A 19,502-nucleotide genomic window follows, 5' to 3' on the forward strand; every position below is an offset into this window, starting at 1 on the left:
AGGGATTCTGTGATGCAGGCTGACCCTAACCTATTGAGAGCTCTATAAACAAGCAGAAGGACTTTTATGAGGACTCTGGAAGACACAGGGTTAGTCTAGCTAAGACTGGAGTGATGCTTTGCATTACTTTGCATAAAAATATCAAATATCAAGTCAGTAAATGAGGCCCACTGACATTTCAAGGACAGACGAACAGCAGCAACCATACAATCAAACCTCTGTGCAAATATTCAATTTTATAGTTTTCGGTCGTTTGGAATCCATCAGGGCATCATGCTGCCTGAAGAACATTTAAGTGTTTTGTTAAGGGATGAGCGGAGGTTTAGTTCACTTTTATTAATGACATGTGAACAAAAAACGGATTTCTAACCTCGCAACCTCAATATATGAGCCTTCTCCACTATGACTAACAGAGAATGAAATGCACACAGTTATTTGAAAAAACAGTGGCGTAGATTGTCCATACCGTGTGCTCCGCTGTGGGAGGCCTCCTCAGGGGCAGCGCCGCTGCTCTCCGTCAGGCTGCTGGACTCATCCTTGGCCAGGCCTTCTGCTCCAGAGCTCTGGACGTGGCCCAGGTCTGAGGAGCGAGCCACCTGCTGCAGCGTCTCCGTCACCAGCTGTCTGGTCTGCTCGCTCATCACCGCCGTCTGGAACACTGGCTTGGGTTTGATGAGCACCTGCAGGGGGATCATTTGCATAGTATATAGCATAAGCTATTTTAATTGTTTCAACCACGTTAACCCTATCGTCCCCAATATGGGCCGGGCAGACATTCAGCTAAAGTAGCAGACCCACCACACACTTTTAGAGACCTTTAAACTTGTGATGTGGCAATAAAACTGAACCTCAAGTTGAATAGACAGAACATTAGTTGAAAGCAAACCTATACTACATTGCGCTGCGAGCTTGTAGATCTGCTATTTTTGAAAAATATTCAAGTCTTTGAATATATATTTTTAAAAGCGAACATTTGTAACTCAAATATTTGCTTCTAGTCCCTGGAACAACATACCATATTTTGAGATGGGGGTCCGCAGCCAAATACTTGTAATTTTGGGTGTCCCTGACATGAAAACATTTGAGAAATACTGATTTAGAAGAAGGATTTAGAAGACATTTATAGAATCGGGTCAAAAATATTCAAAGACTCTTGTACAAATGCCATTTAAAAAATAGCAGATCTACAAGGTTGTGGCGCGACACTCGGTTTACTGACCTGTGTCTTGCCTTGCTGTCCGTACACTATCTTGGTGGGTATGATCTTGGTGGTGGTGGTGGTGGCCTGGGAGCCGGAGATCATGCCTTTAGGCTGGGTGACGATCATCTTGGTGATGGGTCTGGAGGCTGTGATGATGGCTGGCTTGCTTCCCTGGACGGCCTGGAGGGCCTTATCTCCCTGATGCGTCATAAAGGCACAGGGTTCAGTGTGCAGCATATTACACAGTCTACATGCAAACAACAGCTACAGTAACACAGTGGTTCTCAACCTGTGGGCCCAGGGGGGGTCCCCAAATTATTTTGGGGGGTTCCCAGACGATTAACTTAATGTGCAACATTGTTTTCTCACTCAACAGTAGACAAACCAACATTAAGTTTAAGTGTATAGAGGGTGCACATTTCTAAAGTGACAATTTAAGGACTTTTTTATACTTCTAAAATGGCAAATTAAGCATTGGCCAAATTGTCAAATATTAGAGGCAGAAATTGTGAAAATAGTCAATCTACATCGTTGTGAGCATGTAGATCTGCTATTTTCACCGTGTTATACAAAATGTATTAACTCTTAGTGCTTCTCAGGGTGGGGGGTCCCCAGTTCAAAATGTGATCATTTTGGGGGTCGCGGCCTGAAAAGGTTGAGAACCACTGCAGTAAGACAGTAAGATCTGTGTTGTGTATAATTGTTTGTGTAAATGCCCTTCAATAATCCTGTACGTATACAATACACCTTGAATTGAAAGTCCTTGAATGGAAACTCAACTCGACTCATAGTTCCACTGACCCCAGCGTTTAACAGGGTGGTCACAACGCTCTTGCCAGGCAGCCCCTGGATGGTGGTTCCTTTGCCCGTGGTCTTCTGGACCACGATCACGTTGGGCTTGGAGGTCATGGGTATGGTGGTGATCTTAGTGGTCGTACCTGGAACACAGGGTTATATCAGTGTCATATAATTGTTCTTTTCTTTTTGCCACCTTACTGATGCTGTAGCCTCGACTGTGATATCGCTTAACTCATTCATTGATTGGCAATCACGTCTTTCTCGTCTATTTATCGAAAGCCCACATTGCCAATCACGTCTTAGTGTAAAAGAAATTACAGGTCACGTGATTGCAAAATCTAGGCTCTGTCTACTTCCATGTTAGTCGAGTTCTCCGCTCCCTGATTTTCGTCTGCATGTTGGGTTAGACCGTTATATTCAACTGCCAATAACTGGAAAACGGAGGGTCATTTTGACTCACTTTTTCCCCCCGCGGAAGCACAGAGAATATTGAGATTATCTGTGTCAAACGGGTCCATTTGGTTTCATTTGTATACTGTAGTAGTAGTAGTAGTTTTATTTTTGGTCATTGTTATAATGCAATGCATTTTCATTCATTTCATTCACATACACACTGTCAAGAGTTAAGGGGAGACCTTGACATTTTAAAGTTTGAGAACTACTGATTTAGACCAAAATGCAGGTTTAAATTAATTCTGCAATGAAGGCTCCCTCATTGTATCATGATATATACGATATCTCTGAAAAGGCATATCGTGGAGACATTGTATCGTTTCAACGCTATTTATCACCATATCGCCAACCCCTAGCAGAAAGTGTCATTGGTAAATATATATTCCCAGGCTCACCAGACACCATGCTACTGGTCAGGATCTTGCCCCCCAGTGAGGCCAGAGACTTTGGCACCACAGTGATGATGCTCCCACTGGTGGTCTTGACGTAGGTGGCTCCGGCCGTGGAGCCTGTGATTCTGGTGCCGATGCTGGGGCTCACCGTGGGTCTGGAGTAGGTGGTCTGTGTGGCTGTTGAGAGAGTATATGAGGGTCCAGGGAAACTAAGCGCAATCCAATATTTACTACTGAATTGTTTTATAATCTTGAAACAACAGAGACTGACACAATATGTACATATACTGTATGGGCATTCCCAGATATGGGCTTAATATTGATGACATCAGGGATCTCCATATATGGGCCTAAAAGGGACAATATGCCATCATCACACTAAACGTTCAGGGGCAACACCTAGTAATACGGTAGAAGCACAACCAATACATTTACTGTATATATTGATGACTTGGAAAAAAAAAAAAAAAAAAAAAAAGATCCACCCTAAATGTTGCAAAAAAAGGGGAACACAATAGTGTCGATCTCTCTAGCTCACGCGCACACGTGGGCGGGCGCACACACGTACGCGCTCACACACACACTCACACGTGGGCTGGGAGATGAGCTTGGTGGTCATGATGGCTCCGTTGCTGCTGACGACCATGATGGGGGTGGAGCTACTGCTGGACAGGGCTACAGACGAAGGCTTGGGGAGGATCTTACTGGGCTGCATCTGTTGGGTGATGATCTTCACTCCTACACACACAAAACATGAACTTTTCTTTACCCTTTTTCTCATTTGAACACAGAATGCAGGTGGCAGACTCGTGAATAACAGGTTAAGGGTCTACCATTTCCCATATGAAATATGAACAAAGCACTATAGCAGTGGTTTTCAACTAGTGGTCCTTGAAGAGATTAAAGGTGGTCCCCAGCTAAATGATGGAGAGTTGATAACCAAATGGACCCTTATAGATCTTTAACTCTTGAGTGTCAAATGAAACCATTTGGCTACGCTCTCAAAAGTTACATTCTTGTTAAACATCTGCATTCCTTAATGTACAATAAGTCTACTCAATTAGAGAATATTGAAGAATTGCTATTTTGATCAACGTTTGCCTGTTTGATCAATCTGTCCTGTGAGGGAAAAAATCCTATCCAACGATAATAAAATACTCGTTTTGAGTCTGAGAGGCTACATCTCATCAAATGGTGGTCTGAGGCTCAAATGAAGAATAAATAATTATGAAAAGGGTTGAAAACCACTGCACTTTTTGTCTCTTCCCAAACGGTCTGATCTTTCTTACCGGACTCTTGTTTGATCTGGATGGTGGGTTTGGAGCCAGGCGAGGTGCTGGAGCTCTGAGCCTGGCTGATACTGGTGATCGTATGGCTCATGGGGGAGCCCTGCTGGAGCTGCTTGGGAGACTGCTGCTTAGGGAACTGGGCCAGGATCTGGGTGGGAGAGCCCACCAGAGTCTTAGGAGAGGGGAGTCTGGCTGAGGCCACCTTCACACCAGCTGAGGGAATACCTAATAAGATGGGAAAGACCAATTTTGAGCATGCTTATTTACACACACACATCGACAGGTGGGTGCTGGGGCAATGGAACTAATATGAAGAGGAGGTAGAGCCTGCATACCATTTTCCATGCAAACTTTATTGATGTTTTGATTTCACAGGATCTTCATCAGGTCATTGATGGCCCAAATGACTAGCTCTTTTTTCATGGAAGCACAGAGAGTCCATGTTCCGATCGGGGGATCGATCGAAAAATCGAAAAATATTCTGTGACTACTTGGGTAAGGGAAAACAAAAAATAGCTGGCAATGGTTAGTGGTTTGGTTTAATATTATTGGCAGTGAATGAGTTAATAAAGTAAATGCTTTGCCTGGAAAATGGGGAAAGGTCATTTTTCAGGAATTTCTGTGTAGCATATTATTGACATTAAAACAAAAAACATAATCAAAATGCCCCTGTAATCACAAGTTTAGAGCAAAATGTTCTCCCAATATTTCTACAGGATTCTATTCTTTTATATATTTCACTGTTTCAGGCTGATGTCATCGAAACACACTTTCAGAGGCCAACCCCAGATTACAAACAATTAAAGTTTTCACGGTGAACTTCTACACTAATGATTGCATAAGAGATCACACCACAATTTCAGTTTCAAGGACACAAACCCCTGCCAGCTTCCCACCTAAGAACCTTCTATTTTTGTTCACAAGAGGATAACATTCAAAAAATGTATTCATTTTAGTGCAGAACAAACAAACAAAAAAGAACGTACAGGACGCGACAGTGGACATGACCACAGTGGGGCTGGAAGGGACCACACTAGTGACGGCCACCGTTGGGCTGGCGTGTGTGGAGGGGGTGGAGTGGCCTGGGAACACCACCGTCTGCTTGTGGGTGGAGGCGGTGAGCATGGAGCTGGACACCAGCTTGGCCATGTTGGCTGCAGCGTTGTGGTGGTGAGAGTGAGACTTGGACAGGATGTTGGGAACAAAGTTGGAGCTGGGAGAAGTCGTCACGATGATCACCTGATCGGGGACACGACACAAGAGGAAACAAACCTCAGTTTTGGAGTAATCCAGTTCATAATATGTTAGTATTTGCATGCCATTGTACCTCCTGTTCATCATCAGTGCAACCAAAATATCTCAGTCAAGACATTAACACTGGCTCATAATCACCACCATGTGCACACACACAAACATTACTCTACGACTTCTACCACTTGATGGAATAGGCGATGTTTATTCCAAGGTTGACATATTGTAATGTACAAACTGTAGGGGCAAGTTATAGTTCCAAAGAACGTATCGTCTCAAAATATAAATAAACTCCCTCATTACATACAGCTCAATCTAAAAAAAAAGATGAATATTGTGTAAAAAAGCATTGCAGATGCCATAGCATAACTCATAATTGATGGAGGAAACTACCCACTTCAAGCAACTCTGACTGAGAAGGTCGACTCTATTATAAATCCTTGTTTTGAGTGGTCTTGTGTATTATTGTAATATTTTGAAAAATTGACTTTTCATGAGCTGTATGCTTTTGAACAAAAAAGCCTTGGAATAATTCACTGAATGTGCAATGTTTAGAATAGATGAAAGTTTCCAAAAATAGATACAGCCATACAGTGAGCCATACAGTATGTATGGCTGTATATACATAATGCATTATTCAACTGCACAGCTTGTGGAAGATCATCCTTTCTATGCATAAAAAGTAAGACAACACGGGACAGTATGTACAGCGTGTATGGACTGACCTTCTGCGTGGTGGTGTTGGTGGTCTGGATGGTGGGCTTGGTGAAGGTGATCTTGACGGGGGACAGGTGCGGGGGCAGGGAGTTGGCGATGCTCTGCATGATGTTGCTCATCTTGGGGCTGCCGCTCACCGGCACCGTGATGCTCTTGGACATGGGCGGAGCCACCTTGGTCACCTCCTTCAGCACCACGGGGGACGAGCTGGACGAGTTGGTCCGCCTGCGCTTGCGAGGCTTCTCGTCCTCGTCCGAACAGCTGACGCCTTGACGTTGGAAAGGATGAAGGAGAAGTGGGAACATTAAGGTAAAGACTGAAGAGATTGTCTATGATTGTTTTCACAATTTTGCAACCCATTTTTCAACCAGTGCCAATTGCCTAATCTGAGAGCCTCGAACTGAGCTCCTGCTTCCTTCAGTGCATGAGGAGTGAGCAGGCCACTTCTTTTCACCTGACGGGGGAGTTTCCCTTGTTGGACGTAGCGCGTGGAAGGAACACGTTATTCCAACCAGTTCCTTTCCCCTCCATCAGGCGCACCGGCTGATCAGGGGGAAGCAGTACAGACTGCAGGGATTGTGAAACAAGGGATTGCGCTTCTAATTAGTTAGCAAAGTCTGATGTAATTTATGCATCATTCCTGGGTCCCATTTCCCACCCCATTCTGAATTCACATAGACGTGTTTAATATCGCGTCATATAAGAACTGTGTTCCAAAAATAAACAAATGAGCACGGCGGCTTGACTCATATGGGTATGAAGCATCAACTGACAGAGAGAAAATGTTACGCCGTCTAATTAATGACATTTTCGCCAGAAAGAGACAGTATCAAATATGTTTATTTTTCTACCACAATTCTTATACAAGACGATTCTAAGATGGCCCAATGTTATTCTCCATAGAGACATTGCTTCCATGACCCACTGCTGAGTTGTTCTTGTACTGGTGTCGAAGCAGAAACTGTTTGGGAGACTCACTCTTCACGTAGACGGTGCTCCCGCTGGGCAGAACCACCACGTTGGATGCGGGACTAGGCGGCCGTGGAGACTTCACCGCGGCTCCCATGGTGCCGCTGGTGGCCGTGGCGCTGGTGGGGGTGCACGTGGTGCTGGTGTAGGAGTAACACACCACCACTACATGGAAGATAATAACATCATGCCCTTAGTTTAGTTAGTGCTAGGGATGGGACGATATGAACATTTTATATCATGATTATTGTGATCAAAGAAATCACGATTTACGATATTATCGCGACAATCAAAATCCATTATCCTGGGACGGAACATTTGCCAAAAAATAGCAGATCTACAAGCTCACAACGCGTCACGGTGCGATGCGTTGTGAGCTTGTAGATCGGCAATTTTTTGGCAAAGACATTTGATAGAGTGAAAAAAGGTTGTATCAAGTACGTATATTATAAGTACATTTTACCAATTATAGAGGGTTTAAGTGGTACCGTTAATGCAGCTCGGCAAATAAAAGATGAATTGATCCCAGTGCATGACGGAGGGCGATATCACGATAAGTAAAATCTCCACAATACGATTATCGTGAGTGTTTTTTATCACGATAAACGATAATATTGCGTATCGTCCCATCCCTAGTTAGTGCACAAATGGTGCATAAATACAATACAGAGGAAAAAAACGGGGAGAGCCTCTATTATGGAGAACTTACAATAAACAGTGTGGACGGTAACCGTAAGTCGGTATGGATAATTGAATTCATTACAAAGAATATTTTCAATGGTCAGAAAAGATCAAAACATAGCAACATTCAGTTTGCTATGTGTTTATAATGAAGACACACAGATTATTATTCAGACTTATTTTTTTATAGCTCAAAGAGAATCGACCCTACTGTACCTTCTTTGTTGCCCGTTTCGGCGGGCAGCAGGAGGGAAGCATTTTGATTGGCTGCAGCGTTGGCTACTGCGTTGGCAGTCACTGTGAAGGCTGTCTGAGGGACCAGTCTGGGCATCAGGGGCACAAGTCTCCGCCCTTCAATGGACCATTCTGAAGCGCTGTTAGGACCGGACATGCTGCAAAAGACAGAGTTTGGTATTCTTATCCTGGATCAAGAATTTAGTTGTTTCAACAGAAATTAACACACGTGTAACCTTCCACACACAAAGTTGGTGTTTTGTTTGGTACAGTTCTGACAGCGTAATTATCAGATTTTTGTTAGATTTTAAGGGTGATGCCACTTGGATTGTATGAAGCAAAGTTGTCTAATAAGCACTACAAAGTTAGAATAAATATACTCATATGTAATAATCACTAGGAAGTTAGAGTATATATTTACTGGTATTATCACTAGGAAGTAGCAAAATTCCAGATGACACTGTATCTAGTCCCATAGATGGAGAGATGGATATAATATTGACTTATTACCCAGCCCTAGCAGCCATTGTGCGTACAGAATACTTACTGATATGCAATTGTTGTGAGGCGCTCATCATTCACAGCCCTACGCACTTCAGCGCGATGGCGCTCTGTTGAGATACTAGCGGGCAGGGAGGCAAAGCAAAACCCAACACATTAGACATGGACGGTAAGTGCACCTTTCTTAAAAATCGAAGTAATCAGAGTGACCAAAATGATGTTGTGGTCTTGTGGACAAGGGATTCCATTTGTTACGTGACAGCAATAGTGTTACACAAAATGTGTACACCTTTACTAAAATACTGGAATAATAATTTTACACTACTTTGTTTGCAAAAGACAAAGTAAAACACAACTCTAAAGAATTACCCAAGAATTTTGGTGAGTTCTCCTAGGAGATCCTTCTTGTCCTTTGATAGATCTCCTTGCGCTCTCAAAGCACTGATAACCCCCGCATAGGCCTCCAGCTCTGGAAAATACATGGACACATAATTCTCATGAGCAACTGAATACATCTTTTGCAACGTTCCTAATACAGAACATACAGTAGATCAGTGGTTTTCAACCAGTGGTCCTTGAGGGGGTTCCAGGTGGTCCCCAGCTAATTGATAGCATTGATAACCAAATGGACCCTTATAGATCTTTAACTCTTGAGAGCGTAAAATGACACGCTCTCAAGAGTTAAATCATTGTTGTTTATATTAATTTTTATTTGATTTTATAAAAGACAATACAAGACGTAACAAGACAACACACACCAGACTGAAGAGCATACAGTATAAACGAGAGTGGTAACCTATCATACAAAAAATACAAAAGTCTTATTTAAAGGTGATACACCATGCATTTAAAAAAGTATTTATGTCATATTGTTTATGTCCCAAAAACGTTTTTCAAAAGGTTTGAGGCTAAATTACCACTCCTGAATAGAGAGCCTCTCTCATTTTTGAATGGCTCTCAGAGCATTTTCAGCTACAGTACCACCTTTGGCCTGAACTGGCATCGCAGCCTCTCCAAATGTATTAATGATACGAACTCATTAAGCCATTTAGAGAAACTTGGAATGACAGCGGTCTTCCACTCGGTTAGAATGATTCGTTTAGCAATAAGTGTACCAAGCATAAGAGTCTGCTGGACCGCATACGGCAGAGCGAGAGAGGCTTTGGAGCAACCAAACAGTTAGTGAGTTAAATCATTGTTAAACATCTGCATTACTTAATTTACAAAAAAAATCTGCACAATTAGAGAATGTAGATGAATTGTAATTTTGGTCAACGTTTGCCTGTTAGCTCCTATGTGGTACCAACATCAATACAGCGTGGAATTGTGACAAAATGTTAACCAAAGATAACAAAATAGAGACTAAATCTCATCAGATGGTGGTCCATGGTTCAATTGCAGAATAAAAGAATTTACCTTCGGATGAAAACCACTGCAGTACATATATTATATAAGCTGCCTGACACAAAACATTCTTCTCTTTAATGTTGTGCTTCATTGGTTCCAGAAGGTGTGGCAGCACTAGTGTCGTTGTGTCTTCTCTTCTTACCCAGTTTACGAAGGATTCTCTTGCACTCGTCTCTGCCCAGGTCCAGCAGGGTGGGCCAGACCACAGGCATGGTCCCAGTCAGCACCGGCTTCTCCAGCTGAATCATGGGCTTCATGGAAATACAATTAAATCACATCATCACTATCATCCATTATATAATTTTAGGGATCTGTAACCCCACACCCACCAATCTCACAGTTAGGAATGTTGCAGTGTCTCTCTCTCTCTCTCTCTCTCATGTGGTTTGCCTGCATGCACGGGTCACTCATGCACCGGGTGCATTTGATGTGTGTCTTATCTTCCGACGGGTATGGCAAAATTATGTAGAGCAAGCGCATACATCCTCATACTTCTATTCGCCTAATTTAGCTGTTAAATTATTTGTATCCATCAAAAAATATACACTCCTCCATGGGCTGCTCCTTACATTATGATGCCCCCACATATTCTCACGCACGCACCAGTTACAGTTACTTTCTCCATAACCCACACTCTGCACATAAATTGGAGCACATATCTTCAAACGGGTAAGGTCTAGTTATTATATATCTTACAATAAATGCACAGAATCTCTGTATTAAGCGTGAAACAATTATTAGATAGTGACGGCCAACGTGGTGAGATTTAACATGATGGTGGATAGTTAAAAATCTATTAAAACTGGGAAAGCATCCGTGTCATTTTAGATTTTTGCATCGGATATGGAGTGGTTTGCACCGCTCAAACATAGCAGATATACAAGCTCTTGTACATCTGCTATTTTTGAACATTTTGAAAAATCTTTAAAAGTGAGAACTTCTGATTCAGAATGCATTTGAGGAATGGGCCTTAATGAGTAAACATGACTCAGACTGGGATGTCACACTGTGCAGGGACCACAATAATGAGACTTTCTTTCTTCCCACTAAAACACACACATATAGTGTTCAGTGGAGACACAACAAACTAACCCACCTTCAGAGAGAGCCATTAAAAAGGTGTAAAAACTATCATTTGAAGCAGTGAGGAACCCTCGAGGGTTCCAAATAGCAGGTCTTTGACTCAAGTCTGAGAGTGTGCAAATGGAACCAAATGAACCCTACAGGTCCATTCGGTTCCAATCCACTGAGAGGGTTCCAAATAAGACTTTTGCACTTGCAGGTCTGTAAAGTGTACAAATGGAACCAAATGAAACCTTGAAATTCAAAACGTTTGAGAACCACTGCTTTAAATAAATGCTTTTCATTTATCCCATGATTCATTGCGCACCTCCGGAGGAAAAGAAAACAAGACCCATCCCCATCCATGCTAATAATACATTCTGTTCTGTTTCTGTCATGATTTAATGCAATCACATCTCTCTTCAAAAGAGACTCACTTTGACCAAGGCTCCCATATTTTTTGCTTAACAAATAACCCCAACAAACATTAGACAACCTTGCCAGCAGCGTCCATTTAGCTTGCATGCTAGCCTCTTTTATTTTAGCTGGATGTGTTGATAAATTCAATGTCTTTCTTACCATCCGTTCACAGCACAATAATTAAACACGGGTTTCTTGATGTCAGTTCCCTGGTCTAAATATGGACGATCGCATGCCATTTGTATCACATCCTCCAATTGGTTATCCGTATTGGTATAGAAAGAGAACATTTAATTCCTGGGCTGTAACATTAGTGTTGTTTATGTTCAATCTGTCTTCTCTCTTCTTCTGTTTGCTTCTACGGGAGAGTGTTTTTTGCAGGTCTTTCAGTCCGAGTGTATCAAATAAAAGCAACTGGGTTAAGGCAGCGGAAGCTTGCGATTGGCTGCGTGGAAGTGCCGAAAGTCGGGGGGACGGGGATACACCTAGACCTAACCGTCCTTAACCCTAACCTCAGTAAAACTAATGCTGGTGAATGCTAAACAGGTCAAATGCTAACCTGGTGAAATGCTAACCTGCCGACACTGGTGAATGTTAGACTGGTCAAACCAACGGTGCTTAACCCAGTTGCTTTTTTGATACACTCGGACTGAAAGACCTGCAAAAAATACTCTCCCTTGCCTCTACAGCTTCTTCTTCTGCTTCTCTTGGTTTTCCGGGCTGTTTTCCGGGCAGATTTTAGACGGCTGTCAGGGTATTGCTGCCTCCCACTGTTGGGTGTTAGGTACTGCTGCCCATTGGGCAGGGCCAGGCCTGTAATCTAAAGAGAAACCAACATCACAGCTTTCTTTCACCACAGCACACAATGATATTCCTCAGTAAGGTCTGACTGAGGCTGAGCAGATTGCAGGATACTCCAAATTATAGCCCCTTTCCGAACCCTGAATATTAAAGCATTTGGGATGTCGATCCCAAATACAAAAAAGGGTTCAGGGTAATTGCGAAAGTTCCACACCTTTTGGGCAGATAATAAGGGAAACATAAGAAAATCTGCAAACTAAATCGTTACCAAGAAATGTCTTCACCAATGTGTTTCTCAAGGTGTGTAATAATGTACTAAAAGGTTGAAATTCAACTCCCGGGGGAAAACTGATGAAAGTGTGTGTCCCATTAACCTTACTACTATAAACAGAAAAAACAGTTTCCCTCGGGAGTTGAATTTCAACCTGTGGGGTCAGTATAAGGATCCTGACATGATGACATGGAATGTGTTTTGGGGTCTAGAATCCTGTTTAAGCATAACATCGATAGCCTTACATTGCCAGACTCTATCACTCTGCGTGTGGATATGGCAGGGGGGATGAGTGTCTGGCAACACCAGGCTAGAACATGGAGTCTGTGGCTTTCCATGATGATAACATTTCATGCTTAGTTGCTTATAATTAAATGCTGACATTATTTTTGAGACAATGAAATGGCATTCCAAAAAAACTGTTCAAAGTTACTTTAATAACATTTGAACACCATTATTCATTCATTTAGTTTTGGGGTTTTGGCCCATCACCAACATGAAATCTATGAAAATAAAATGACAAATGGCGCAATTGTTCCCTTCATTTAAAATCTATTCATGTTAAAAACAGCCAGTGAACACATTGGAGCTCAATGCAATATAAAATATCTAGGCAAAAAAAGAATAAACCTGATTAATATTGCTGAGCTACCTTGAACTCTGCTTTAACCCTTTAATTAGTCTCTGTTAAAACATTACATGATGATTTTATGTATAAAGTAAGGAGAAACTGCAATACTAGGGAAGTGTGCGGCTTTCTCTTAGTTTAAGAGATAGTGTACATTTTACATGTTTCCTATACATAAAGTATATAGTCCATAATGATACTTTGTGTTTATACATTTATTTCAGTGCTTTTTGATACGTTTGAATTCATTTAACCCATTTAGGCCTAGAATTATTGAATGCTTTAACCAGTGAAAAATAGCAGATATACAAGCTCACAGCGCGGCACCGAGTGCAGCGCTGCGAGCTTGTAGATCTGCTATTTTTGAAAAAGTCGTGAAAAAGTGTGCAAATCTTTGAATATATGTATTTTCAAAGCGAACGTTTGTAACTCAAATTTTGCTTCTGGGTGGTCCCTGGAACTAAATATTTTGAGATGCGGGTCCGTGGCCAAATAACTATCATTTTGGGAGTCCTTCACATGAAATGGTTTGAGAACCACTGACATAGTAGTCTCTCAAGAACAGGCTCCAGAACTGAGCTCCAGTTAAGTGAAAAGGACCTTTTCTTTGACGATGGCTGGCCAGATTGCTGACATATAGAAACATAGGTTTTTCAAAAAAACCTTAGGATTCAAAAGACACTTGTAGAATCGGGTCAAAATTCTAATTTTCACGATTTTTCAAAAATAACAGATCTACAAGCTCGCAGCGCGGCACTCAGTGCCGCGCTGTGAGCTTGTATATCTGCTATTTTTCATTAGTTAAAGCATAAAATAATGATACACAATATGTGTACCCGCTCTGAATGGGTTAATAATGCTATAAAACCAAGGCAGATTTTCAGATGTCGCCTCGCAGAACCTTTAACCTTCTGTCAGGCTAATCTTTAAAAGCAGTCTTTGATTTCAGTCCAGTCATGAAAACGAAGAAGTTTTGTGCTCTCACCCAAGAAGCTTACTGAGGCGTAAGCTCGATTCTTTCTTTTACAGCTAGTACTGCAAAGAATGATGTATTACTTACAAGTTTGTTATTACGTGAAAAGTTCTCTAAGTGCCTTTCATATACTGTACAGTAGAATGAAATTGCTTTGACCCTGGGAGACTGTCACAGGAAATCAGTGAAAAGTGGAAAAATAAATTCATTCATCTCACCACATGCACCAAAATCTTTGAATTATACTACAACTTTGTTTATCCAAACCAACCTGGGAAGGAAGGCCACATGGAAAGGTTCATATACAGTAGCACAGGTGGATACTGTAACATGTGATCTAGAAGTCCACTGGTTCTCAATGTGGGGTTCAGGGACATTTAGGGGTTCTGGAGGGGGTTCCAGGGGGTCCCCAGCTAAACGGTTGATAGTTGCAGTAGAACCAAATTGCCCCTTATGGATCTGTAACAGTGTTACAGTTGGGAATCCCAGAGATGAAAAACAAGAAAAATCTTTTAGTCTTTTGTATAGCCTCACTATTTAGTTGATGGACCCCCACCTCTGCAGTTGGGGGCATTTCAGGAGGTGGTGCTGGTACAATGTTTAGAAGTGTGCACATTAAGCCCAGTCTGCAGCAATGTGCTGTGGCCAACATATTGAGACCTCCGTTGGTTACATTCCCAACACAATTTAATTGTATATTAAAACCACTTTAACCCTATAGATTCTATATCCTCCAGGGGTCTAAACTTGGTCCTCTCGTCCTCACCCCCCATAAGAACATCCAAAATGTGTATGCACACGCATTTGGTGTGGTTTCTTACAGCCTTATAGTGTAATAAGCTATTAGTTGTGTGTCAGTGACAATAAGAAAATTCCATCAATTACACAATTTGATTTGATTTGATTTCTTTTTCTGCACAGACCAGTCCGGTCAGGTCAGTCATATCAACACGTCCTGTTGCATCTATAGACCTAAACGGCTGTATTAATACCAAAATTCCTTTAGGTAAATGTCTTGCAAACATGATCATCACATTCCTTCTACTATTCACCCTGATTGTACCACAGAGGTGATGGGTAAGAACCTGGGAAGAATTTTCGTATCCATCTTTTTCTTTTCTTTCCTCCAAGGATATTACATATTACACAATGTGTTTGTCTCAGTGCTTGAAAATTACCTCCTTTTGCAGAGGCATGGCATTTAGTCGTGATCCTGGCCAGGACATGTTACTTTACAGTGGTTGCAGATATCCTCTGCATACTTTTTCATTTTTGCCTATATCCATTTTCCTTGTCAGCAAGCATGTTGTCTGTGTGTGCAGTGTTTTGGGTTATCACTTCCTCATGTTACTCATCAGTGGTAGGCCTATACGTGATTGAGTGCAAAAGTAATTCCATTTCGTGTTCAGATTGTATGTGCATTAGCATATGTCACCCTATGTTTTAAGTGTGTTAAATCTTGTAAATGATGAATCAAAGTAAAAGTAAAAAAAAAAAAAAAAAAAGACATACAGTATGACATGGAGCTTAAATGCCACTTTAAGCTGCCACTATTGATCGACAGCAGTATAGCAGTATAACAGCATGGGTGGGTGAAGAGGGGAGGCTTGGAGCAGCTCCGTGTCCACATTCCTCTGACACTTGGCTTGGATGACCCGGCAAGATGGAACACGTCAGCACTGGATCGTATCTGAGGAGAACCAGAAAGGAGTCATTTTAAAGTGATGGATCTCCTATAGGGGTGCAACAGATAATTGTTCTAAAGGATTTAAGCATTTATAAAAAAACAAAAGGCCTAGAATTATTGAATGCTTTAACCAGTGAAAAATAGCAGATATACAAGCTCACAGCGCGGCACCGAGTGCCGCGCTGTGAGCTTGTAGATCTGCTATTTTTGAAAAAGTCATGAAAATGTGTGCAAATCTTTGAATATATTTTCAAAGCGAACGTTTGTAACTCAAATTTTGCTTCTGGGTGGTCCCTGGAACTAAATATTTTGAGATGCGGGTCCGTGGCCAAATAAATATCATTTTGGGAGTCCTTCACATGAAATGGTTTGAGAACCACTGACATAGTAGTCTCTCAAGAACAGGCTCCAGAACTGAGCTCCAGTTAAGTGAAAAGGACCTTTTCTTTGACGATGGCTGGCCAGATTGCTGACATAGAAACATAGGTTTTTCAAAAGAAAACCTTAGAAGGATTCAAAAGACACTTATAGAATCGGGTCAAAATTCTAATTTTCACGATTTTTCAAAAATAACAGATCTACAAGCTTGCAGCCGATAATCTTTCTATTAATCACAAAACCTGTGTCTCTTTGTCTGTCTGTCACAGGCATACTGTAACTCAAGCGGTGTCCAACTGAAAGGTCTCAAACAGGCGTGTGTGTCCCATATATGACCACAGAGGTTGAGTCCAAGTAAAGTAACAATCATCATCATTTACAAGTAACTGACTGACACATACCACTGCCATCATCTGAGTCAGTGGCAGTTTCGCCCCTTGTTTGCCGCAGTTGATTGTACTTAGTCTCCACTTCCTGAAAGAAAATCATTTGAAGTTTGAGCAGAAGGATACATACAGTAGAATGAACAGACACAGTATACAGAGTGAAGGACAAAATACCTTGTGTTGTCATCTAAAAATGGATAATAGGTAAATGTATTAGTTGGTGACAAAAAGGTCTCAGTCATTAGATTAAAAGTCGTAATTAAACTATAATTAAGTTACGACTTTGAAGTTCGTGAGCAGTGATAGGCTATATTGACTACATTTACATTTCATGTGATCATTAACGAACTGAAACAAGAGATTTGGTGTAGTGGGGGAAAAAAGAGCGGAAAGTATACATCTGTCACTTTAACCATTATAATATTATTATACTTTGGGCTCATCAAAAAATAGCAGATATACAAGCTCATAGCGCAGCACCAAGTGCCGGGATATGAGCTTGTAGATCTGCTATTTTTTACAAATCATGAAAACGTGTGTCAATCTTTGAGTATATATATATTTTAGAGAGCATCACTGATATAGAAAGATTATGTTTTTCAGAAAACTCTTTTTGGTCGAAGAGGTGGAAACACATGAACGGAGGAAGAAGAATGAGGCAGAAGTTGAACACAAGGTTTATTAGTCCTCTACCTTCAAATGTTGCAGGTTGGCCTGCAGGAGGCGCAGGTGGGTCATGATCTGGCGGTTGAGGTCAGGTCCTCCTCCCTCAGTGGTCTGTGAGGCCGAGGAAAGCAGCTTCTTCAGGTCGATGTCGGAGTCCCCCTCACAGTCCCACTGGGCCCCTCCTCCCACGCCATCGTCCTCAGTGTTGCTCTCTTCACAGCCACCGCCAGGGTAGTCCAGCACCATGTAGTTACCTGGATACATACAGTAGATAGACCTTTATTGATCGCCATGGTTTATTCAGGACTGCGGTTGTGCCTGTAGGAGAGGCAAATACAGTAGGTCCACATTTCTAGGGCATGGCTCTATAGGAGGTGAGCCGTCTAGGACAGGGGTTCCCAAACTTTTTTGTCTCAGGGCACCCCATGAATATTGTTTTAATCCGAGGCACCCCTACATTATAATTTTCACTCCCAGCACCTTAAATCTATAGCATATCGTCGTTGTCGGGTGGAAACCAAACCGTTCATTTTGTATTTATCATCTATAAAATGTAATAAACTAGTGAAAACAGCAGATCTACAAGCACACAACGCCTCGCATCGCGACAGAGGTTTCTGCCTGACAGTGACGATATTTTAGTGATTATGTTGCGAGGAAAACGCTGAGATAATAGCTATTTTGGTTAGAACTGACCGAAAATAACTTTGTACTTCAAATTTAAAATTATACTAAATATTTCTTCAAGTGTCCAAATAAATTCCAAATATTATCAAATGATCTCGCGGCACCCCTGGACTGCCGTCGCGGCACCCCAGGGTGCCCCGTCACCCACTTTGAAAACCCCTGGTCTAGGAGACGAAGTGCAAATAGACAGAATAGTACGAGGTCACACTTGCAAATATCTCTGTTACTGTCAGTCCTTGTCCCTATTTGAGCGGTGCTAAACATTCCGTCCTTGTCCCCTTTATGCCCATAAATGGAGATCCATGATGTCATCAATATTAAGCCCTTATCTTGGAATGCCCATATATGGACATACTGTGTCAGTCTCATGATCTATGATGTCAGACATCTATGATGTCAGTCATCTTCTCTATATTTGGGAAAACTTACATTTTAATTAAAGTCAATGGAGAAAATTAATTCACAAATACATTTATATAAATTAAACTATGTAGCGTTTCTCTTAACCAAATGCAAGGAAGGAGTTTATCTAGGGGGTGAAGAAAGATGGATGGAATAAAGTCGGACAAGTACTATCTAGTCTGGATGCCCTGCAGTTGCAACCACACTAATGACCAGAGGGCAGATATCAAAACAAAGAAGTGGCATGGATTCCCACCCCCCATCCCCCCCCAGCAAAAGTAACCCTAAAGATGTTGATCATTTCCAAGCCTCTCACCACAGTTTTCAGTTGCTACAGAGATCCCCGAGTGGCCGGTTGGGAGTTCTGCTCCCTCTGTCTCTTTAGACACGTGGCCCGTCTCGAACGTGTCACTGTCAGGCGACCCAGAACACGTCCCCTGGCTCTGGTGGTTCTGGTTCCCCAGCGAGACGGTCCTCAGCAGGCATCCAGGGGTCCTGCTGGAGGTCTCCTCTTGGCCGGCGTCCTCTCTGCTCTTCATGTGGTCCAGCAGCACCTGCTTCAGAACCGCCACTGCCAGACACAACAGAATACGTTAACACTTTGGCAGCCGAAATAGAATGGCTTGTTGGTAGATTAGCCGTGAAATATCATGTAATCTCCGGGGGCGCCTGGTGGCCTAGTGGACCAGGCGCATACCATATAGGCATTGCCATTTCGGCATCAATGCCTGTCGGCGTCGCCGGTTCGATTCCCGATCCGAGCGACCTTTGCCGCGTGTCACTCCCTGTCTCTCCCCCATTTCCTGTCAGTCTACTGTCCTATCCAATAAAGGCAAAAAGCCCAAAAACAAATCTTAAAAAAAGATATATATATCATGTAATCTCCATCCCCCCATCCCCATCACGATCCCCCGTTGTAATCTCACCACAGTCACCAGCGAAATGGCTCAATCTGCATTGGCATAGAGTGGCGGTTTTGGCCGAAGCATCTTCTCCCCGTGTGTTTCGCGTGCGCGATCCGTTCACGTAAATGTGGGCGCATATAATCCAAGTATGACTGTACAGTCGATGAGAACATTTTCGCTAGCTTAGCCCCTAGCACTCCAGCTATGCTAATGCTATCGTCTAAACAGAAAATGGATGGGAGCTGGGAAGGTTTAGAAGGGAAAGGACTCAACGTCACTTCCGGTTCATGTCAGAGAAGCCATGCGCTATCAATGGACGAGCGGTGACAAGGGAAGGTTAGAC

At 42.3% G+C, this 19,502-nt stretch overlaps 2 protein-coding genes across 9 annotated transcripts in view; both read right to left on the bottom strand.

The window, feature by feature from the left end:
• emsy (EMSY transcriptional repressor, BRCA2 interacting) overlaps positions 1-11,690 on the bottom strand; it is a 30,028-nt gene extending 18,338 nt beyond the window's left edge. For 5 of the 7 annotated variants that reach the window (XM_080749145.1, XM_080749143.1, XM_080749142.1 and 2 more), the window contains exons 1-15: positions 11,535-11,690; positions 10,036-10,144; positions 8,856-8,955; positions 8,533-8,607; positions 7,968-8,143; positions 7,080-7,235; positions 6,110-6,369; positions 5,120-5,372; positions 4,134-4,358; positions 3,433-3,582; positions 2,848-3,021; positions 1,949-2,139; positions 1,220-1,399; positions 1,016-1,066; positions 467-680 (exon numbers count right to left, since the gene is read on the bottom strand). In XM_080749145.1, the coding sequence (XP_080605271.1) occupies positions 467-680; positions 1,016-1,066; positions 1,220-1,399; positions 1,949-2,139; positions 2,848-3,021; positions 3,433-3,582; positions 4,134-4,358; positions 5,120-5,372; positions 6,110-6,369; positions 7,080-7,235; positions 7,968-8,143; positions 8,533-8,607; positions 8,856-8,955; positions 10,036-10,144; positions 11,535-11,537 (2,317 nt within the window). In that variant the 5' untranslated portion in view covers positions 11,538-11,690. The remainder of the gene's footprint in view (positions 1-466; positions 681-1,015; positions 1,067-1,219; positions 1,400-1,948; positions 2,140-2,847; positions 3,022-3,432; positions 3,583-4,133; positions 4,359-5,119; positions 5,373-6,109; positions 6,370-7,079; positions 7,236-7,967; positions 8,144-8,532; positions 8,608-8,855; positions 8,956-10,035; positions 10,145-11,534) is intronic. The other 2 variants (XM_080749147.1, XM_080749146.1) reach the window with 1 other exon arrangement.
• Positions 11,691-12,944: 1,254 nt separating this feature from the next.
• Positions 12,945-19,502, bottom strand: part of arhgef12b (Rho guanine nucleotide exchange factor (GEF) 12b) — a 70,233-nt gene continuing 63,675 nt past the window's right edge. For both annotated transcript variants that reach the window (XM_080749139.1, XM_080749138.1), the window contains exons 35-38: positions 18,571-18,825; positions 17,193-17,419; positions 16,515-16,587; positions 12,945-15,738 (exon numbers count right to left, since the gene is read on the bottom strand). In XM_080749139.1, coding sequence (XP_080605265.1) covers positions 15,722-15,738; positions 16,515-16,587; positions 17,193-17,419; positions 18,571-18,825 — 572 coding nt within the window. In that variant the 3' untranslated portion in view covers positions 12,945-15,721. The remainder of the gene's footprint in view (positions 15,739-16,514; positions 16,588-17,192; positions 17,420-18,570; positions 18,826-19,502) is intronic.

Source organism: Nannobrachium achirus (genome assembly GCF_963921795.1).
Source record: "Nannobrachium achirus genome assembly, chromosome: 19".
Taxonomy (NCBI): Eukaryota; Metazoa; Chordata; class Actinopteri; order Myctophiformes; family Myctophidae; genus Nannobrachium; species Nannobrachium achirus.